We start from the raw sequence: 23922 nt of genomic DNA, 5'->3' as shown, positions 1-23922 counted from the left end.
ATAATAAAAGAAAATATTTTTCTGCTAATTTTATATTTAAAATATTAATATCGGAGATAAAGGATCAAACAATTGATTGCGCGTAATAATTAGTTTTACAAAATGAATTATTTTGACTTTTATAAAGAATAGATCTATAAAGAGTATTAATTATTGATTATAATTGTATTTAATTTTTAACATATTGTTTTAAAAATAGAAGTATGTGACAAGAATTAAAATTATAAATTATCGTTTTATTGTGATTTTTATAAGAATAATTATTTCTTTAACGATTAAGTGTATTTATTCGACGTTTTACCTCTCTCTCTCTCCCTGTCTCTCCCTTTCTCTTTCTCCCTTCCTTTCTCTTCCTTTCTCTCTCTCTCTTTCTCTCTCTCTCTCTCTCTCTCCTTCAACTTTCTAACAATCTAAATACAATTCAAATTGAGAACGCGTGATAAAATAATCGAATGATAAAGTCACATAGTTAAAGTTTTGTGAGGTATATTAATCGTTTAATAAATAATTAATTTATACTATAAAATACTCGTATAATTTAATTTATTCGACGCATATATACATGAATTATCAATAACACGATGTTCGATTTTGGCAATATAAAGTAGCGTGCTATTATTAATATGTTACGGCTTTATTATTCCCACGGTGACACTCGAGCAATAAAGTAGTAGTGCGAAACGCTTCACATTGTCGAATTTTTTTTCTAAACACGATTACGATAGTATCGAAACATAATTTGATATAATTATTAATAATTAAAAATTAATTAACTTATGATAAACGACATGAAATGATATATCGCATCGATAAATCTTTATCGCAATCATTAATTACTGCGAATAAAAATTGAAACAGGGAATATATAAAAAGGGATAAAAATATTAATTTTGTTATAATCTTTCGATTATTGATGCTTATTATAATAATTTCCCTAACGATACTTATTAGAATTAAATAAATTTTGACCAATGCTTTAAATTTTCTTAATCGTCAATCACTCGTAGAATATTTCAAGAACGAATTATAACAGTAACATAGTATAAGTTGACCTTGGCGATGTAAACTGTATCGCGATAATGTTTATGACTTACGATCATTCGCACAGTGGCTCTTGAACAGTGAAGTAGTGATGTGAAACGTTTCATATATCAAATTAAATCAAATATTATCAAATTCTTTCTCTAAACACAATTGTAAGTGTAACGAGGAACTTTTCGTGAATGAGTGTAAGTGCAACGAGGATTAAAGTGCTACGAGGAAAGAACGAAGGAAGCAAAAGAAAAAAGGAGGTTTTGGAAATGGATGGATCAATAAGATATGATGTAAGTCATTAATATAAATTATTTATCACATTTATTATTTATTATATTGTTGCGTCCCCGCGTCCCGTCCCGCTGAATGTATTTCTCATCTGTTTCTTGAATTCTTTCGAAGAAGATCGTTTCCGCGCGCATAGTCAAGATATTGTTATACACAACGACTGTCAGAAAGTCTAAGCCCAGCTGTCAAGTTGTGCGGACGCGCGTCTATTTGTAATCCGTTTTATGATTATTCTGAATTCTTGTATGTTACTCGCGATTTATTAAAATTCTTGTGCATCTTAAATCGCGTTATTTACGAGTGTACGAGTGTATGCCGATTGTCGCGCGCGTTCGATATATATCGTTCCGCGCACGCAACAATATATATAAATTATTCATCAATAGTATATATATTCAAAATATACATATTTCTCGTTTCGTTTTATTTCTTTAATAGTGATTTTAAATTGTAACATATATAATACACATATTTATAAAAAATATTCCATTTTATTTTAAAATAATTAAAGCATTTATAAAATAATAAAATTTTTTATTAATTAATATTTTCAGATACTTTTTATATTTTATAAAACATTTCATATTAATATATTTATTTAAATATTTCATGTAAATATAAATTTTTTTATTCATCAATTTTTTAAAAGTTTATATAAGAAATATAAATTATTTTGTAATTGCGATTTATAACATTAAAATATATCTATTTAAAAATTAATTGCGCGCAATAATTAGTTTTAAAATCAATTATTTTGAACATTGCTTCGTATAATAGATTTTCTTTTATCTTTTATATTTTTATTTATCGTTTATATTTGCGAATTTAAATTTATGTACTGTATTACAAAATAAATTTCAAATTATGTATTATATTATATATAAAATTATATATACTTGTAACTCTCCCATGGGGTACACCTTGTCGCGGTGGGAGGGCTTAGTACCTGGACGGTGCCTTGAGTTTTATCTTAAATTTTTCTGTTTATGATAAATCTTAAGATGCCTGAATGGGAAGCTAAGTACCCTTTCGTTGTCGGTGCCGTCAATGTTCCGCGGACGGCAAGCGTTTCGTTACCGAGTTTTCGTGTTGTAATATTCTCGCGTTGTCGCGTTTTCGCGGAACTTTTGGACTTTTTCATATAAAATCCCAATTTCATTTATTGTCACGAGTCTCTACTTCCGATGCCAACTAACTGGGATGCTTCGAGTTTGCACACGTTGCTCTGCAACGTACACTCGTGCTTCATGCTTCGTGATTCGGCCCGAATTAATTAGAACTCGATCGATGGAATGGTCGTCAATGGGTCCCTTCTCTTTGCTCGTCTACAGCCACACGCACTGCGTGTGTTAACCCTGTCGAGGAGTCGAGTGGATTCTCCTGGGCACGATTTTCGCTCGGTAAAAGAGGTTGCCTCCCCATTTTCTAAATTGCTAAATGTTAGCATTTAAAAAATGTGAGTATCCTCTTCTTTTGCCGTCAGCCTGGTGTAGCATATAGCAACCGCGAGAGGCATAATATGTCCGGGCGGAGCACCTAAAATCGTGCTTAGCGGGTCCAGGTTCGATACGAGATAGGATAATTATGCGCGAAAAAGAGTTGGTGAACTTCATTTTCCTCTATTTCCGTCAATCGTTTCGTCTTCTTTCCGGTTTAGGCTTAGTCCTTGTTCGTTGTATCGTTACATTCCCGAGCTGTTGACTCGAAGCTGATTCTCGTAAATGAAATGAGATTTTCGCTCGTACCGAAACCGGGAGTGTCATCCAAAGTATATACATATTAAGTACATCGCGCGATTACATAGAACATTTTTTATCGTACTGAAATAGTGCGGGAACCGTTTAGTACCGCGCGTAAAATAGCGAAAATAGCGATATAAAAATATCGCTCGTGAGTGCGGGAGTGCAGTTAAGTATCGCGCGTCTAAGACTGAGAGGAGGAGAAGTCCTAGAAGAGGCATCAGGCTCCGGCAAAGCAACTTTCGGTAAGCAATTTATTTATTTGTAATTTGTAATTGTATTATATATTAAATATATTAAATATTAAATATATTTATTATAATTTAAATTAAACAATTAATCGCATTAATTAATTTGATGTCTTTATTTATATTTTTTATTTATATTTAAATAATAGAGAATTAAAGAAAAAGATTTTTAAATTAAAGCTATACTCTTGTAAAGATATAAGCTTTTATAAAGTTATAAGAGAATTATTAGTAACGTTTTTTTTAATTTATAGAGTTATTTTATTAATCTGCTATTATTATATGCATCGAACATAAAATTCAATGTATACATTAATTTTTGAAATATTAATTATTTTGAACACTGCTACATTAGAATTTTCTTTTGTATGTTATAGATCGATGCAGCAACCCTGATGATCTGAGAGGAGGGCTTAGGAGAGGCATCCTGCACCAGCGGAACAACCTGATGGTTAGTATTATTTATATTAATTGTATATAAATAAATAAATAAATTTATTAATTTGATTTATATGAATAATTTAAACAAGAAAAATTGGGAAAATTTTTGTAATAATTCTTTTTATAAAAGTTTCTACTTAAAAAAATAATTATAAAATTATATTAGATTTATATATCTATTTATAATTGTGTGCATTGGATATAAAATTCAATGAGTCTAATAATAATTTCTTAAAATATTAATTATTTTAAACATTGATATAATTTGGATTTTATATTTGTATGTTACAGACATCGTAGCTTCAATATCAACTCCGCTGTTGCGCATCAGTGCTGGTGAGTGACAACCTTTTATTTTAAAGCAAAGGATTTATAAATGCATGAAAAAATCCGTTGCTTCTAACTCTCGGTTGGCGGGACAGTACGCGTGTAAATATTAAAGTAAAAGGAAAAATATTTTTATAATAAAGATAGATGATATTTTTATTGCAATTTTATGATAGATATACATGAAATATTTACTTCCATTATATATATCGGCCTTTATAAAACAATCTTAAAAATATAGATTTTTAATCTGTAAATACTTAATCTATAAGATAAAAATATTTATAAGTAATCCGTCGACTGAAAGTTAATGCATGCTAATTATATTTTATATATGCATGATAATTTATATTTTGCGATTTTTTACGAAAATGAATGACGTGCATTTAAAATCATAGACGTATTATATAATACGTCTATGGCATTGACACATCACTGATATGTGTAAAATCTTTATTCTCGTTAAGGCCTGTGAAGTGACCACGCACCGCATCGCGTGTCTCCTCAATACATTTAGTGAATTGGTTTTTCATTAATTAGAAGGAAGTAATATATATATTATATATATATATATATATATTAGAGAAGAAACATACATACAGGTAAATCGAGAGAAAGCAAATTTTACTTTTATTTAAATAAAATACTATAAAAAATTCACATTTATGCCCGAGTAGTTTTGAATTATTCTCTAAAACATTTTATAAGAAGACACTATTACATTCAGAAAATAGGAATAATTTCTGCTTGCATATAAATAACATAATCATAACTAATGATTTACACTCCATCTAATCTATACATGTATAAATATATACGAGTCAAATATGTATATAAAAATTTTGTATTGTTTGAATACATTCAAAGTTATTTATAGACAAATTTATGGAATTTATGGAATTAATAAGCAAGAAAAGTGAAAGCGTTTTCTATTTTTTGACCAACACAAGTAATGCAAAATATTGGTAAGAGATATTTTAGATAATTATTAGATGACATGTGGCACTTCAATATTCTTATAAGACTAAAATTATTAATTTTAATGTTAGAAATTATAAAAAGTATTGTTTATTTTAATTTTCTGTACATTTTAAATAACTTGTAATGTCACAACGTATGTTTGTTTCGCAGTTTGTTTCATAATTGAAAGCATACAACCGCGAATATAATTTAGCATAAAATTATTTTCTTTCATCAAATTTAATGTACTATATTTAATTTATCACATTCTTTATATTTTTTACAAACATTTCAAGATTTGTTTAATAAACATGTTCTGTATTTTGTACTAAATTGCAATCATCAATGGCTGATCTGCATGGAATTTCTATTTTTGTTCGACTTACTTTGTAATAAACTTGATCATAATTGATCATAAACTAAACTGATGAGAGAAATGTAAATTTTGTTAGCTTGATGAAGGAAATAATTGGAACTGGGCATTTGTATGGACTTTGTAATATAGAAAGAAACTACAGCTTTACATATTTTAACTCGCATTATTATCTCATATGAGATTTTTTATTTTCGCGGTATCTTTCACTTATTGATTACAGTGACGTAATTTTTAAATGTCACCTGAGGAATTAAAAGAAATGTGAATTATTAGACAGCATTAATAAGAAGGAAGCCAAAAAATATCTTAAAGATATCTAAAATATGAACACTTAAAGTCACTTTTAAGACGTTTTTTAGAGATATGTGTGTTGTCTGAATTTATATATATATGTACATACATACATACGTATATATATACTCAATAAAAAAAGAAAACAAATAATAAATATTAAAAATTTAAGAAAGAAAAAAATTTAAAAAAGGAACAAAAATTACGTATATGTAGAAAATGATTTTAAACTATTTCACATTAATTATCTGTTTGTGTACTATACATACATATTTTAACACGCATGTGTTAAATTTAATCCACTCCATTACATTATGTTTGTTACACAGAACTGATTAATTACATAGACCTACGAGGTTCAGTTACAAAAAGCAGAGTAGGTAAATCTAATAGATTTTGTGACGCTGGAAACGAATTTGGCTGCAGAATTTTCCCAGCACGATTCAGATTTTTGTGCAATTTGTAGTTGGATGTCTAAAGTGTCTAAAAATTGCACATAATTTGTAAAACTTTTTTTGTTAATAACTCTTGATAATAACTTTTTATAATAAATAACGAGTGACAGCTAAAACGAATGTTACTCAGGACAGTGACAACATATATCAAGGTCAAGATCATTAACTTCACTTTGTTTGTTGGCAGAAATTTTTCGAATCAAATAATATGGCTTTTCTCGCAACTGTTGGTCTGTCAGCTCTACTCTACTATTTCTCCTACTTAATTTTTCCCTCAATTTTGGATTGCGATATATTGCTCAGTTTTAAGGAGATATTCGGCAAGCCTATATGTAAGTACATTTATTTATTTATACGAGTGTTATTTATACGAGTCTAAAAAGCAACGGGAAACTTTCCTTTGAGTGCCATAAATTAGATGAAATAAATAAAGAACGCTTGTTTGTGCATACGATTTATATAATTGCGCCAGAAGAATTCCAGATAGAGCTTCTTTTATATACAGGGTGTCAGGAAATTTTTTGCAGTTCGGAAGTGTAAAGATAAATTGGCTTAAATTAAGAAGAAAGGTCTTCTACTGTTTTGCGATATTTGCGAATAATTAACGAAAAATTAATTAAAGAAGATCGACCAATGCGCGAAGAGAAGAGCCTTCGCTGCGCGCCGCCATTATGTTACAGTGACACCGTCTTCACCGCCATGCATTTCTAGTCACGCGCATTGGACGATTTTCTTTAATTAATTTTTCGTTAATTATTGCAAATATTGCAAAACAGTAGAAGACCTTCCTTATTAATTTAAGCCAATCTACTTTTACACTTCTGGACTGCGAAAAATTTCCTGACACCCTATATAATATTTCATAACATTACATATTTAAAAAAATTTTTTATATAAAAAAACTGTACTGCAAAATTTGTTATAACTTATATGGATCGTGTAAAATAGAGAAGCTTATAAAATATAAATGTATAATAAAATCTATATTGATTTATTTTGCTGCCACAGCTTCTTTGAAAGGCAAAATCATATGGATAACAGGTGCGTCCAGCGGTATTGGAGAGCAGTTAGCCTATGTATTAGCTAAAGCAGGCTGCAAATTAATCTTGTCCGCTCGAAGGGTCGCTGAATTGGAACAAGTGAAAAAGAAATGTCTGGAAGGTAAATTGACATATTCCTTCCAATAAATTAACGATTTTTCTTCACATAATTTGAAATATTAAATTGTATAAAAATATGCTGAGATTTTTATAAACGTTTCACTCTCTTCTCTTCAGAAAACAAATATTTAAATGACAATGATGTGGAATTGTATCCTTTAGATGTGCTTAATCTGGAATCGCACGAAAAAGCATTCCTACACGTAATCAACAAATTTGGCAAAGTATGTTTCATGTATTTACGATTTACGATCACGTTGATTTGCGCAGTTCGATGAAATCTTTTATGTATATTTGTCATTTTTTATTATATTAATATTTATTATTTATTTACTATTTATTATTTATTAATTAATATTTATCATTTTTTATTTGATCGAAAAAGAATCTTACTACGATATGCATTTCAGTTGGATATACTCGTTAATAATGCTGGTCGAAGTCAACGAGCGCAATGGGAAAACATTCAAATAGCAGTCGATAGAGAAATATTTGAATTGAATGTATTGTCCATTGTATCTCTAAGTAGATTAGCAGTTAGGTATTTTTTACAAACAGGCTATGGCCAAATTGTCATCAACTCTAGCGTCGCGGGATTTTTACCGGCAATTATGTCAGGATCCTATAATGGTACTAAACATGCGTTACACGTAAGTACTTTTAAGCCGTATACGATAATTTTGTGGACCGAACAATTTTGCGAAAATTTTTAAAAGAAATAGGTAATAACATTATATTATTTGCAGGGTTATTTCAAATCCTTAATGTTAGAACATTCTAAGCATATCGATGTGACAATCGTTTGTCCGGGTCCGATACAGACGAATTTTCTGGCCGAAAGCTTTACAGAAAGATCTTGTGTAGTATGTATTATTACATGAAACACATTTCAATAAAAAGTAACAAAAAGAATGAATATAACTCACAATTCTGTTCGTTTTTCCGAGAGTATTTTAGTGAAACTCTCTCTCTCGAGTTTCGTGAAACTCTCTGTACATTTTGCGTGTTAATTGATTATAATATATACACATATTTAATCAATTGCTGTTATTTGGTTTGTTTAGAAATACGGTATAAACACTGAAATAGACAAAAATAAAATAAGCGCAAATCGTTGCGCAACTTTAATGGGCATAGCAATTGCGAATAAGTTGGACGAAGTATGGATTGCCAAACCGTCTGTGTTGCGATTGGTCTACATATTTTATTGTTTCCCAAATTTTGGAAAATGGTACACATATATCTCCGTTTCATTTATAATTCTTTTACTTACTACTATGTAATTAAATCGATCAAAAAATTCATTCAGATTTTAAATTTTACTTTTGTTAGATTATCCATTTACTAAACGAAACTTGATTTAAAATTTTATTGATAATGTATTATATAAAATGAAAAGAATTTGAAAAAGCAGAATATGAATATATTTAGAATACATAACACAAAAAATTATAAATATAATTATATTACAATTAAAGTGATTATATAAAGTGAGTTTGCACTTATAAAATTATAGAAAGAAAGAGAACAAAACAAATGAATTTTTCGATTGATTTTAATATAATTGTATAAAATTAATAATACATAAATTTTATGTTTTTACAAAGGTTCTTGAAGATCCTAGGCCCAAAATATCTAATGAAACTACGGGATGCTAAGGTTCCTAGTCAGAATTAATTGTCATTTTTAAAACAGTCTAATGATAATTAGTATTTATTTTCAAATTTGTCAATTTTAAAATTTATCATTGTTTTTCGAGCTTTTTACCTCTTACTCTCAAAATAGCTTTCTTAAATAATGAATAATAGAGTTCAATGGCGCATAGAGAGTCGTCGTTTTCGGGGATGGGGTATATTATAAAATTTGGATTGCAATTTGTGTCAACTATATCTACGCTGGTTATGTACACCTCCGCCGAATGTTTAACCAGGATATTCAACCAGAACAGAGTCGAGAGTATTAAGAAAGATGCAAACAATATCCATCTCCATATTTTTATAATTAAATATAATGTTCATATACAATGCGTATTTATATTTGTTTACAATTGCATATATATAATATATATAGCGATTTTCTCGCAATTTACACATTTTACACTCATGTAGTATTTACGATAGTTTTAAACGGCTATTTGCATTTGATGGGGATAAATCTCATATGAACCGGATGAGAAGGACGAAGTATTATATCGGCCTTCAGTTGAATATCCTTTAAATCCTTAACGGGCTCCAAATAAAAATTATATACCAAAGGAGCTATAATAGCCTTCAATTCCAACAGAGCGAATTGTTGACCTAATAATATACAAAATTCAAAGTCTCTTAAAAACTATCAGCATGAAGAAAAATGAAAATCCCAACCAATTCACCTATGCAATTTCTCGGTCCTGCGCTGAATGATAGGTAGGAATAAGAATGACGCTTCCGTATGTTTTCGGACAAGAATCTATCAGGATCAAATATTTCTGGATTTGGTCAAAAATTAGGATCTCTGTGAACTCCATAAATATTAAGATGTATATGTGTTCCAGCAGGTACGACATATGAATCTGAAAAGTATTACAAAATTTAAAAATTTTTTAAATAATAATTTTTTAGAAAAATAAAATGTACGTAATATTGTATTTTTAAAATGTAATATACAATACTATATTTTACGTTCGATAGTATATGCTTCGTGTTATGTGACATAAAGTGATTAATTACTTAATTTTACATCTTCCGCAGTTTTGCGTAATATTAAAAATACGCTGGGATACAAACGTAACGCTTCTTTTAAACATCTGTCTAAATATGATAAATTTTGCAATGATTTCATGGTAAGTTTCCCTCCGTTCTCTTGCAATACGGTATTAATTTCAGTCCTCACACGTTCCTATGTCATCGAAAATAATTAAAATATATTTTTCAATTAAGGTTTTTATACGCATAATTTTAAATAAATTTATAATAAATCATATCAAAACATATTATTCGTATTTGTTTTGAGATGTTTTAATTTTTTGCAATTTATGTATTAATATATATATATATATATATATATATATATATATATATATATTATATATATTAATATATAAATTGCAAAAATTTTCTATATATATATATATATATAGAAAAATACACTGTAAACAAAAACTTGATATTTGTACTATTTTGAATAAAAATCGCAATTTAAATAACATATCATAAGATATTGAGGTATCTGAGGTTACCTGAACATCTTTGTGTTCCGCTAATAATAACAAAGCAAACATTATACCCGCTGCTGTAGTATCATGACCCTGTAATCAGATCATCATATTGTTTTAAATAATATCCAAAAAATTAAAAAAAATATTACATATACGTACTTCAAACATGAAAGTATCGACTTCCTCTCTTATGTCCAAATCAGTTAAAGAACTTTCTCGAGATGCCGCTATTAAATGGTCCAACATGGCTAGCCGTTTTTTTTTAACTAGAAATAAGCAAGGCATATTAGCATCATTTTTGCATATTGCGCTTTAACTATATAACATTGTTCTGGTTTAAAATTTAAACTTTTTTGCAAATAGTAATAATTTATTCTTATAGCGAACATGTATTGCATCATTTCGTGTAATTATACATATATATTTAGTGTAAATAGAGTATAATTTATAATTTTAGATTGTAAAGTCGAATTTAAGTTAGAAGCTCTAAGTTCTCACATACTTCCAAATACTTCGACATCTTCTGCCTCCATCTCTTTATTATCTCCAATATTGTTTAAATATCGATTACCTGTACGTTCATGATAAAGTTTTCTTTCCACAATGACCTATACACAAATACTATATTTAATTTTTGTATTAAATAGCAGTGGCATATTATATTACATTATAAATGTTAATAATTATTAATATTACGAGATTTATTATAATTTTTAAAAGTGTTTGAAGGACTTGAGATAACATGACTTATAACGTACTTTTTCTGTAAATTCATGCAATATCTTCAAGATTTTTTTTTGTTTTCTTCCTTGTGGTGTTAATGAGAATATTAAATCATTATACAACCAAGGCCTTATTATTCTAAACCGAAATTTCATTAAGTTATATAATATCAATAAAAATGTTATTATTTTGTAAAGTCATCATGAAGAAATAGAGTAATCTTAACTCTAAATTATCATAGGTTATAGACAATATATAAAAAATTTAAAATAAAATATTTAATGCAGCATACACAATACATTTTAATTGCTAATTACGGGTTTAAACAAATCAATATTTATATTAACATTTATACAGGGTGTCCCAGACCACCCGTCTCACTCGATTTTTTCGTAAACGCGACATTTTAAAGAAAAATGTTTCAGACAAAAGTTTTGTGACTTCGAGGGGACATAGATGGTGTCATTGGTTTGACCTTGGATAGTCGTTTGAAGATCACGTGAAGGTCACCTTTAATTTCTTAAATGGAAACCCCCATTTTTCAATGCATATTCTTGTAGCTTATCTCGAGAGCTTTCCAAAACACTATAATTAAATATTTCTTCATTGAGTACTTTTCGAGTTATGAGGCTTGAAATCATTTCTTAATTTTACATAAACCATAAAATATCTAGTAAATCATTCATTTTTCGATTATCTTACCTTCATACTTTTATGTACAAAATAATGAGAGGAATCAATTGGTGTAAAGAAAACATACAGTTGTTTTTAAGAAAAAATATGGAATTGTTAATTGCAAATTACATATTTTTTCTTAGAAACAACTATGTGTTTTCTTTACACCAATTGATTCCTCTCATTATTTTGTACATAAAAGTATTAAGGTAAGATAATCAAAAAATGAATATTTTACAAGATATTTTATGGTTTATGCAAAATTCAGAAATAATTTCAAGCCTTATAACTCAAAAAGTACTTAATAAAAAGGTACTTAATTATAGTGTTTTGGAAAGCTCTCGAGATAAGCTACAAGAATATGCAATGAAAAATAGGGGGTTCCATTTAAGAAATTGAAGGTAATCTTTATGTGACCTTCAAACGACTATCCAAGGTCAAACCAATGACACCATCTTATGTCCCCCTCGAAGTCACAAAACTTTTGTCTGAAACATTTTTCTTTAAAATGTCGCGTTTACGAAAAAATCGGGTGAGACGGGTGGTCTGGGACACCCTGTATAAACAGTTGTTCACCTTCACATGACTTTATTAATCAATCTATTTTTTTAAAAGTATAGCTATATTATTATAATAAAGCATCATAGATAGATCACACAATTATTTATTATAGTTATTTATTATATTATGTCATATATTGAATTACCTATAAAGTATCAATTCGATTATTTCGTGAATTGCATTTCGATACTGTTGTTGGGACTCGTCGAGATTTTGCAAAGAGACGCCCATGGCAGTTTCTAAAATATATTTATTATACAGAGTTTTCAGAAATCGTGGACATAAAATGCACAGTATGATTGTCCATGCCAGTAGAGACAATTTTTTGTCTCTGCTAAAAGTGCGTTTAAATACTACTTTTTAAACGGGAACAATTAATTAAATTACACATAAATCACAGGAGTACGCGCACAGAGTTTTACGATATTATTAAAGATTTTATAAAAACTATGCATATTTCAATAACACTATTTTGAATACAATTTATTTAATAAGAGAACATAATTCTAAATATCACTGAAAAAACGATTGAAAATAAAATAAATAGAATAAATAACATGCGAATAATTTTGATTCCAAATTACGGTTCTCATATAGCACAGAAGTTTGCATCAACATTGCTGCAATGTTACAACATTGCACATTGCAGTGTAATGCTGCAGAAATATTGCAGAGATATTATTTTATAATGTTACTTTGGCAATATTGCAGCAACATTTTAACATAACGAAAATGTAGAACATGTGTTTCTTTACTTGCCGCTACGACGGCACCAGACTTAACTACATAACTCGTATTCGAATTTTCGTCTAAAGTGAATGTAAGGTCTATAAAAGACTAATGCAGTAATTATATTTCATGTCTTGAATCGGTTTAATTTTTAATAAATTGACTTGATTTATTTAATATTCTGAATTCTAATAAGGGATCTAGATTATTGAACAAATAATTTATTTAATAATCTGGATCCTTTGTTGGAATTCAGAATATTAAACAGATTTTTCTTCACTGAATGGATAAATAAAAAATAGTTAATTTATTGCACGTATTAAAATTCTGGTGTCGAAGGTATGTGAAATAATTGTATGTATATTATTGAGATAAAAATTTAATAAGAAAACATTTATAGATAAAAAACGAATTACTAATAAATCTATTAATATAAAACATTAATAAATATTTTTTAAAAGCGTGAAATTTTTTTAAAAGGAAATTTTTTTTCCATTTTTTTTAAACATTTTTTAAATCTTTTCGAAGTTTATTTATGAGATTTAAAACGGTCTGCATTTGTACCAAAACGCGTTTTAATATTACAAATACATTGCACCGTAACATTACTACAATCTTACATTGCAATATTTCTAAAAACATTTTAACGTTGCTGCAATCCCACAGCAATGGTGCAGCAACATTTTGCAGTGAATCTGCAATGTTGCAGTATTGCGGTGAAAGATTGCTGCAATGTGTATGCGATCTTTGTGCGTATAGGTTTAAAAAAATTAAAAAGTAAACATAAAATAATGGACAGCTCAACCTAATCTCAAGCACGCCGTACGATATTGACAAATACATCGAGTTTTTCGTGCACAAGCAATGAACACGGACTTAATAACATATCTAATGTAGATAAAAAGATGTACGCTTACGTGAAAATAAAAAAAAACTTTTTTTAGAAAATTTTTTACGATTAGCGATACACATACATATATATTTATAAGTACATAATTATAAGAAATTTCATTAAATTTGAACAGAAAAAGATTTGTTAAACAAAACACATTTGTTTGAAAATATAAATAAATAAAAAATATTTTTTATAGAAAGTATAGGAATTATATACTTTCAATTCATCTACTTCATTAAACTTAAAATCGTAAATTCAAAATAATAATCACTATTAATAATTCAATTGAAACAGTTAGATGAGTTTGCTTATGTCTGCCAAATTCCTTCCTCTATAAATTGATACATCACTAATTAATCCTCATTACTACGCGCGAAAAATCCGACTTTACTAATTTCTTGTCGTACACCATATCTGATTCAACTGCCTGTTTGGTGTAGAGCACTCATTCGTTAGCTTAAAGTTATTTTTATTTCAAAAGTAGTCTTCGGACAAATTTTTAAATAAAAGAGTTATTTCTTCTGGCACGCACAGTCAAGCTTTGCATTTTGTCCACGAATTCTGGCATACTCTGTGTCGTGATCGAAGATTATTACGGGGAATATTTCATTGATAGTTTTGACAATAAAAAATCGAATATTATTTATTTGCATTGTACTATTGTATCCATGCGTGTGTCTACGTCGCGGTATGTGTGTGTGTGTGTGTGTGTGTGTGTGTGTGTGTGTGTGTGTGTGTGTGTGTGTGTGTGTGTGTGTGTGTGTGTGTATGCATGTGATACTTCGTGTAGAAACAAATTCTTTTCTTAAGTTATAGAATTCATATCAATATCATTTAGAATATTATCGCATATTGCGTTTAGCGTATATTCACTGATAAATGGTAATAAATCCTTCACAACTGTCCCTCCGACATCCTTCAAAGATTTTGTCATGCAATCACCTTCCTTGATCAAGATATCAACAAACTGATTTAATATATTGAAATGGAATGCAGGAGTTAACATTTTTCGCCGTGTTTACCATTTAATGCCTGAAACAAAAACAAGATAAAATTATGCGATAAAATACAAATAATAGAATATAAGATTTATATTATACATATTATAGTGTCTCTCTTACAATTAATTTAATGTTTGTTTATTGGATATTATTAAATAACAATATTATTCTACATTTATTTTTTTTTGTATCGCAAAAATCTTTTATAATACTTTAAATGTATTTTTTTATGAAATTTCTACGCTAAGTGTTGAAAGTATTAACTTGAATTTAATTATTATTTTGTAATTAAATCTTTATATCAATCAAAAACAAATTGCAGAAGGCTAAAAACCAAGCGCCCATGTACGAGCGTAAAAATAAAAAAATATGTAATTATTATCAACAATTTACATTAAATTATAATAAAGCAAATAGAAAATCGATCGACAAACGTTTCGGCTTAATCCAGGTTTTTATCAATGTCATTACAAAAATATTATAAAACATGAACAAAAATATTATAAAAAAATATAAAATCGTAAATTAACATTTAAATCTTTATAGATTGTTAAATAAAAAATATACTAAATTTTATTAAAATTGTCTGTTACGTAATGATGTATGATTTACTTTTGAAAATTTTAACAGGAATATCTTATAGAGAGATCATATCTATTACTTCTATTTAATTGAGAATATGTGTATCCGGCAAAATTATCTCTCGAAATAATCCCATTTGCAGGTTTCTTTTAAATTTATTAATTCATAAAACGATATTTATTAATTTATAAAACGATATTTAATTATTAATACGATTTAAACGATATTAAATTTATTAATTTATAAAACGATATTTATTAATTTATAAAACAATAAAGTTATATAAATTATATTATATATATTCATCATTTAAAAAAGATAATATTTAAATCTAATTATAATATTTCATTGTAGTTATTTTATTTTTTGTGATAAAGATAAATTACAAACTATAGTGCAACCGAAATAATTAAGTATTTCGAATGAGAAAAATTATTGCAACTCTCTCTGGATGGGAGTCTTATTAAAATTGAGTGTATTTGTACAATGCGTAATTTACTTGTCACACGAAAATTCCGTTACTTAAAAAAATCATGTTTGCTCCGACCGGATTTATTTATTATTCAGTATAGCAATTCCTATTATTTTTTTATTTATTTAGTTTATTATTTGTCTTCTACTTTGCGTTGTTATGTTCACACAAGGGGGTGCTAAGAGAGTGTTCTAGTCTAGAAGCTGAATTTTTATATGTTATTTTTTAAAATTTTTTTAAGTAAGTTTTTTGGGATGTGGTTTTTCTCACCGCATTCCAAAAACTTATATGTACTTGAAGTATATTTTCAAATTTTTTTTACTAAAAACTAATTATAAACAAATGTAATACACAAAATTGAATAACGTAATAAAAAAAAATTTATTCTTATGATGGCTGTTCTGGTATGGCTCTTATGATTCTTGCTATTCTGCTTCTAAAATCTAAAACAAAAAACCAGAGAGATTCTTAATTAGTATGAGTTTGGCTATAGCAGATATCGAAATGAAAAAAATATTGAAATTTTAAAAACTGTAAAAAGGCTCTAAAAAAATAAAAAAAATATTTTGAATTGATTTTGGGAGGTGCTGTAATTATACTTATGCTGAAGATGTATGCATATACGACTCAATTGATCAACTGGTTTTAGAGATATCATAAGATATCATAAGATATGTGAGGGGCAAAAATAAAATAACGTATTTAATGTTTTTCACATTGATTACATAGAAATAATTTTACTTACGATCAATCAGCTAGTGCAGGGCCATGCAGGAGGCCTTCTTCCTGCTTATAAAAGTCTTACTGCGCTGTTCTCTCTTCCCTGCGATTTAGTCTCTCATTTTTAAGGAAATCAGTTGAACGCCGTTTCGTGCGAGTATTCTTCCGAAAATTTGCGTACATCTCCGCATGCTATGACCAAAAAAGTTACTCATTAAGTTCATAACTTTCAAAATATAAATCCTTCATTGAAGATAATAACTACCAGAAAAGTTGCCACTTCAATCTTTGCCCCAGAATGAAGATGTTTTGGAGCAAAAATCCAAATTAGTACGTTTAAAAAGCTTTAGTTATTATTTTGCGTTTCTCCTAAACAACGTTCCAGCAATTCATTAGCCGAACCTAACCAAAATATAAATGCCGACACAATGCTCTATTGTGCACCACGCAGCCGGAATGCTGAGCGCGCGACGGAAATCGCTCCTTACCAGGTGCTATAACTATACCAATTTTGTGAATCGAGCTAAATCTTCTTGCAGACATATTTTCCATACCAAATATTTGCAAAATATGCAAAAAGAAATCTTTGTTTCCGCTAGACTAGAATACTCTCGCAATACACGATAACAAACTGTAATAATGTTTGTACGTTTTTATAGGTACTAGTGAGGAAACCTGCGCCGAACTAGGGATGTAGTATATTGTATGCACGACATTTATCAATGTGCTGAGTGCTGTTTAGTATTTTCTAAAATCATCGAAAACATCTATTTAGTAGCATTCAATCTCAACTGCACAAATAATTTACTAATTGTATCTCACATTTTAATCTAATCTGTATAGAGTTCTGTATTGATCTTTTTTATATTTTTAAGGAATATTTTAAGAATATTTTCAACGAAAATCTTCTTGTGACAAGATACAAGATTCCGTAATCTCTAGCTAAAGTAATGTCTATAAAGAATTAAATCTTGTCAGAAATTTCTTTATTACCTTCTTTATTTCCTTATTACATCATCTGAATGACGAATAAACACAACAAATTCGTGTAATCCCTATACTTTTATAATAGGATAATACTTATCAAATAGTGTACATAGTGTGAATTTCCATTGTTCCACTAAAAATTATATTAAATATCCATACAAATAATACTAAAAAATATATTAAATATCCATACAAAAATTAAATAAAATAAATCATAATTAATTAAATTTGAATAAGATTGAAAATTATTTTGAATAATAATAATTAAAAATTAATTCAATATTGGCAAATTTAAAGACACAGCGCAGTAGTTGGAGAGCAAAAAAGAAATAGCATTTCTTTCCTTCTAATTATTCGTATATTTCAAATTAAATATTATTACACTGACAGAAGCGGACGTTTTGAATGATCTTTTGATCCCCCCTCAGTTCAATGCAATAACGCATTAAATTATAAAAATATAACGAACTGTCTTATAACGATAGATAACGTTAGAATAACGTTGTGTAGATAACGTTAAATTATATCTCGCAGATATCTGGTACATTTTACATAATTATTTTAAATAATTCCTCATATTATAGTACTGTAATGTGCCAATGTGTTAAATCCAGAGTCTGTAAACTCCTTTGTTGGAATTTGTACCAGCGTTAATAACGTCTATCTAGAAATCTGCTTTCAGATAATACGAACTATCTTCCGAAAAAATCAATGTAGTGGATTAAAATACCATAGATCAAATACGATTAAAGACATGTGTTACAATATATTATTGTCAATTGTAGTGTTAATTAATTGTTTAACACTACAATTGACAACAATACATTGCATTACCATTACATGAAACTTTATATATTGCTGCATGAAATTTTTGGCATTATGTTTTTATGACAAAAACTACGAAATTTATCTAGGCCGAAATAAAATAATCTCGTGTAATTATCGCTTATAAAAAGATGCCATGCACAAATTTTTAAACATTGAAATTACATTAGAGAATGAACGTACCGAAGAAATGCCTGGTACAAGTCCACTACATTCATGTAAAATAGTTAAAAAGACAAATGAAAATCAGGATTTTCAGGATTATATTAGTTTTGATCATAATCTTGAACATAATTTAAGTAGGAACTGTAAGTATATCAAAAAAATTAGTGCTGTTTGCACTAGATTTAAGAATAATGATAGGCTAATTTATTTATTTATTCATTATTCATATATTAACTTTCTTTCACACACGTGTTATATAAATTTTTGTTTTAAGAACACAATAAACACTGAGAAGGAAAGTACAAGTGCTGTCGATTATAAAAAACTTAAAGATATAGGTGTCTGGCCATTATGTCTAACTCAATCTCAGAAAACAATTTTAAGAGAAAAAGGCCTTGAAAGACATTACCTACATTACTATCCAAAAGATGACAAAAACAGATCCTTTTGTAAAATATATTATAACAGAAAAATGATATATTGTATTATATCAGAATATAATATATTATAACAGAAAAATAAGCAATGGAGAACTAATTGATAGGGCATGGTTAATATATTTATAAACAAAAAAATCGTATTTTTTATTTCCCATGCAAGTTATTTCGAACTGGTTTAGGTCAACTTGAAACCAATGGTTTTAATGAGTGATAGCACACATCAGAGAGATTAAAGCAGCATGAATTGTTTAAAATACATTTTAAATCGATGGATATGTGGAATGACGCATGCAAAAGCTTACAAACAAAAATAATATTATTCACGTGTTTGAAAAATTATTTATCCAAGAAAAACAAAAATGCAGGAATATTTTAGAAAGAATAATATCTATTATCCAATACCTATCCGAGCGTAATATGACCTTAAGAGGTTTGTCTGACGTGCTTTTCACAAAAAATAATGGGAATTTCTTAGGATTAATTGAACTTATGTCTCGGTACGATCCTGTTTTGATGGAACATGTCAATGAAGTAAAAAATAAAGTTTATTATCTCAGCAAAGATATACAGAATGAATTAATATCATTGATGGGAAATTAAATTAGTAATACAGCGACTGATCGTGTGAGGGCTGCCAAATATTTTTTAATTCTCCTTGCACACCTGATACTTCCTATGAGGAGCAACTATCCTGCATAATACGTTTATGCACATGAAGACGAAGTACAAATTTGTCAAAGTTTTACAGGTTTTTTGGTTGTCAAAGACAGTAGCGGATTGAGATTAACACAAACCTTAAAATCAAACATCTAACAGATCTTGGGCTTGATTTAAAAAATTGTAGAGGACAAGGATATGACAACCGGGCAAATATGAAAGGACACAGATCTGGTGTTCAGGCACAAATATTATGAGAAAATCAAGGAGCATTTTTCACTCCATGTGGTTGCCATAATTTAAATCTCGTACTTTTCGATATTGCTAGTGTTTCTTCCAAGGCTATTACATTTTTTGGAGTTATTCAACGCATATATACTTTTCTGTCAGCTTCTAACTATAGGTACGATATTGCGAAAAATATTTAAAGTTTACACCGAAATCATGATCTGAAACTAGATGGGAATGTCGGACAGAAAATGTAAAAGCTGTACGGTTCCAAGTTAAAGAACTTATAAAAACATTTGAAGAAATTTTAAGCGTGCGAGCCTGAAGACTCAAAAATTGCTAGTAAAACACAATCTTTGTTGAAAGAAATTAAATCTTATCAATTTATATTATTAACCGTTATATGGTACGAATTATTCGTAGAAGTGAACAGAGTGAGTAAATTGGTGCAACAAATTATGCAAATGGATGTCGCAATATTATTTCTAGAGGCTCTATTCAACAGACTATTAACTTTTAGAACTAATGATTACGAAAGTGTGCGAATTGCAAAAAATATTGCAGCAGAGAGTAGCATAATACCTTATTTTTCTCAAAAAAGGATTGCTGTTACAAAACGTTTGATTATAAATGTGCTGATGAAATAATAGCCCCAGACGAGGAGAAATTTGCATGGAATATTTCTTTTTAATTATTAACAAGGCCATACAATCGTTTATTGAACTTTGTTATTGATTCAAACTATATCAGAATTTTAGAGACAATTTTGGGTTTTTATATAGTTTTTGTAATATTAAAAATTTATCTAAGGAAATACTGAAAAAGAACTGTAACGACCTGTACATTATATTACAAGATGAAGGTGACTTTGATATAAGTGGATTAGAACTATTGGAAAAATTAAGATCATTAATTTATATAATTCCTAATGAACAAAATTGTCTGTTTGATATATTAAAATACCTGTTTAGAACCAAACTCAGTTCAGTTTATCCAAATATATATATATAGTACTTCGTATATTGCTAACTTTACCTGTAACGATTGCTTTTTTAGAAAGGAGTTTTTCAAAATTAAAATTAATTAAAAACTATCTTCGTTCTTGTATATCGCATGAAAGACTATCGGGTATAGCAATGATGTCGAAAATAACATATCTCATGAGACTGATTTTAATAACGTAATTGTCTTTGCCGCAGCAAAAGCGAGAAAAATACATGTTTAAATTTACATATAATTTTTATTATATTTAAGTTTACATATTATTGTATGAAATTTTTTTTATATCCCAAAGCAAAAAGTCAAGAGTTTTTTATTTTTAAATATGTAATACAAAAATAACTATTTCTATATTTATAAAATAATATATCTTTTTTATTTTCAGTGAAAAATAAATATATAAAATAGATTTCAATGTGAAAGATAATATAAAAGTTTTATGTCCAACATTTTATATCATACCCGGTCCCGCTCAGGTTAGAACCGGCCCTGCTGGAATATGACAATAAAAATGCACGATCCATCAATTTTACAATTATTTTTCTCTTATAACATAGTGATTCGATTTATAATTTAGATATCTCCCAGAAAAAGTGGGTTTATGATCTCAAATTCAATTAAATTATTGTTCGCGACTATCGTAACATAAAAGAAATTAAATTTATTATTCCTTCCTCCATTGAAATCTCGGATGAAAAGAGTTAAAAATATCCAAGATCCTATTGATGGAAGAGGGAATCGTCTGAGCTATATCATCCACATATCTGTAATAAAATAGCAAATTGAAAGAAATATGTCCAATATCATCATTGAATCTCAAGTCAACATGAGAGATACACAACAACATATCATTATCAATTTGTAAAAAGCTAGAATCTGATGAATCATGTTTATAACTAGTAATTAAAATCAAAAAGAAATTGGCATAAGAATTAATGCGCGATTGGAGCGCAAAGAAGCAAGAACACTTCTATCTTTTTTCAATATTAGTTTATTAAAAAACACATTATAATAACAAAAAGCGAACGCTTTTGATCCCTCTTCAGCTCAATGTTAACAATATGCATTACAAAGTGTTATATAAGTGTGTATCGCATTGAATTATAAAAATATTTGCCCTTGACTCGTAGATTAAAACGCATGTAATGTGCCAACGTGTTAAATTCTAAAAGATTATCTGAAATATTTATTTTTGTTAATGTTGTAATTTATTATTATTTAATTAAATTTATTTTAAAATATAATGTTGTAATTTATTATTATTTAATTAAATTTATTTTAAAATATATAATCAAAAGAAAGGAAGTGTTGTCTCTTTCTTGAGCTCTAATTACTGTGCCGTCCCTTGTAGAAAAAGTAATAAGGTTTTAAAAAGGACCTGATTAATATGCCTTAATTAATTCCCTACTAGAAAGAAAACTTGGACCCTACATGGCTTGTAACAAATGGCCAATCTACTTCCTTCTTTCGTTAAGGTCGAAAATTGACGGACACCCTGTATATCTATGTATTTAAAAATTTTTTTGTATTTTTTATAATGAAAGGTATGAAATAAGTAAGTTTTTTTAAAATTTTTAGAGAATTTATTTTAGAGAATTTTTAGTTTTTAGAAATTCTTTGTTAATTGAATTCATTGTACATTAATGTTATTATTAATGTAATATTATTAACTTCTTTTGAATTTTTATAAATTAGTATTACATGAATTCTTCATTTTAAAAATGCGGCGCAGTTAAAAAATCTTTATAAGGGCCTTTTTATTTATTTTCATTAAAGTTTGAGTTTCAAAATTATTTAATAAAATAATTTAATAAAACCTTTAAATAATTTAATGAAACTTTAAATTAAACTATAAATTAAACATCGGACAATTATTAGTTTTTTTTATTATATGTCCTTAATAATATTTAATAAGGCCCCATATTAATGATGATAGGATAACCTTTTCTATGGCATCCCTATATTATCCTTATCAGGGCCAATAGTTTCATGTAGCCCTATAAATTCTAATAGGTTCATACTAACCAATAGTTTCATACTAGCCCTAAAAATTTCTACACGGGGTGTCTCTAAGTTGTTAATTTTGATTTAATCTTTAATTATCGATTCAAAAATTTTAATGAGACTAATTTTATTGTTATTTTTCATATTAACGCATTTTAATCTTGGAAACAGACAAATAATAAAAAAAATTAATAACAAATGGTTATTCCAAAAAGAAATGCTCAGATATGTAATCTGCATGTAATAATCTTGGTATACATTTAGAGCAAAAGATTTATAAATTTAATATTTTTGCTTGAATATATGCATGAATGACGAGTCATTTGTCAATTAACGTAAATAGAGTAGAAATGTTGTACTTGGCCTGCTGAAACTTGGGCTAGGAATGCGTGACCAAAAATCGGAACGCTCGGAGGTCCCGGTAAAAGATGAAGAAATCGTCCTTTTCTTCCATAATGTACGTAATAATAATATATCGATATAATAAATATGAATCGATATAATAACAATATATTTATAAACATTGTTCCTTAACGTTGATATTTTAACTGTCAAATTAAGCTTCTTCTGTTTATTGTTTCTTTGATTCTTCACACATGTCACAAATTAATTCTCCGACAAAATTGATAATTATCTTGTTATTCTAAATGTTAATCCTAAGTAGAAAGAAACATAAAGAGAGAAAGAATAATAGTAAGATCACTGAAATGCGGAATAAATCATACATTTTTTTTATAATTAAC

General features: G+C 28.0%; 2 protein-coding genes across 2 annotated transcripts; one reads left to right on the top strand and one right to left on the bottom strand.

Moving 5' to 3' along the window:
- The first annotated feature begins 6368 nt into the window (after nucleotides 1-6368).
- On the top strand, nucleotides 6369-9605 carry LOC105252171 (dehydrogenase/reductase SDR family member 7). Its single transcript, XM_025410724.1, has 7 exons — nucleotides 6369-6492; nucleotides 7169-7321; nucleotides 7438-7544; nucleotides 7731-7970; nucleotides 8067-8183; nucleotides 8385-8551; nucleotides 8928-9605. Exons 1-7 carry the CDS (start codon nucleotides 6369-6371, stop codon nucleotides 8995-8997), a joined length of 978 nt encoding a protein of 325 aa, XP_025266509.1. The 3' UTR covers nucleotides 8998-9605.
- Nucleotides 9468-23858, bottom strand: LOC112638658 (cytochrome P450 4C1-like). Its single transcript, XM_025410740.1, has 10 exons — nucleotides 23544-23858; nucleotides 14946-15131; nucleotides 12621-12714; nucleotides 11275-11377; nucleotides 11019-11124; nucleotides 10676-10782; nucleotides 10538-10606; nucleotides 10029-10197; nucleotides 9692-9871; nucleotides 9468-9617 (listed from the first exon to the last, which is right to left on the bottom strand). The coding sequence occupies exons 2-9, from the start codon at nucleotides 15103-15105 to the stop codon at nucleotides 9798-9800; spliced, it is 882 nt and encodes a 293-aa protein (XP_025266525.1). The 5' UTR covers nucleotides 15106-15131; nucleotides 23544-23858; the 3' UTR covers nucleotides 9468-9617; nucleotides 9692-9797.
- Between the last annotated feature and the right edge of the window lie 64 nt (nucleotides 23859-23922).

This window comes from Camponotus floridanus, unplaced genomic scaffold (genome assembly GCF_003227725.1).
Source record: "Camponotus floridanus strain SB8 unplaced genomic scaffold, Cflo_v7.5 scaffold34, whole genome shotgun sequence".
In the NCBI taxonomy this organism is placed as follows: domain Eukaryota; kingdom Metazoa; phylum Arthropoda; class Insecta; order Hymenoptera; family Formicidae; genus Camponotus; species Camponotus floridanus.
This window is presented reverse-complemented; position numbering and strand designations above follow the sequence as displayed.

What these genes read in the sequence shown, in the direction of transcription:
- LOC105252171 (XM_025410724.1), top strand. Translation starts at nt 6,369, where the DNA reads ATGGCTTTTCTCGCAACTGTTGGTCTGTCAGCTCTACTCTACTATTTC. An exon ending in GATATTCGGCAAGCCTATAT is followed by an intron (nt 6,493 to 7,168) that starts GTAAGTACATTT and finishes TTGCTGCCACAG; the next exon opens with CTTCTTTGAAAGGCAAAATC. An exon ending in TAATCAACAAATTTGGCAAA is followed by an intron (nt 7,545 to 7,730) that starts GTATGTTTCATG and finishes TATGCATTTCAG; the next exon opens with TTGGATATACTCGTTAATAA.
- LOC112638658 (XM_025410740.1), bottom strand. Translation starts at nt 15,105, where the DNA reads ATGTTAACTCCTGCATTCCATTTCAATATATTAAATCAGTTTGTTGAT. An exon ending in TACGCTAAACGCAATATGCG is followed by an intron (nt 12,715 to 14,945) that starts ATAATATTCTAA and finishes AATATATTTTAG; the next exon opens with AAACTGCCATGGGCGTCTCT. An exon ending in ATCGAATTGATACTTTATAG is followed by an intron (nt 11,378 to 12,620) that starts GTAATTCAATAT and finishes ATTTCGGTTTAG; the next exon opens with AATAATAAGGCCTTGGTTGT.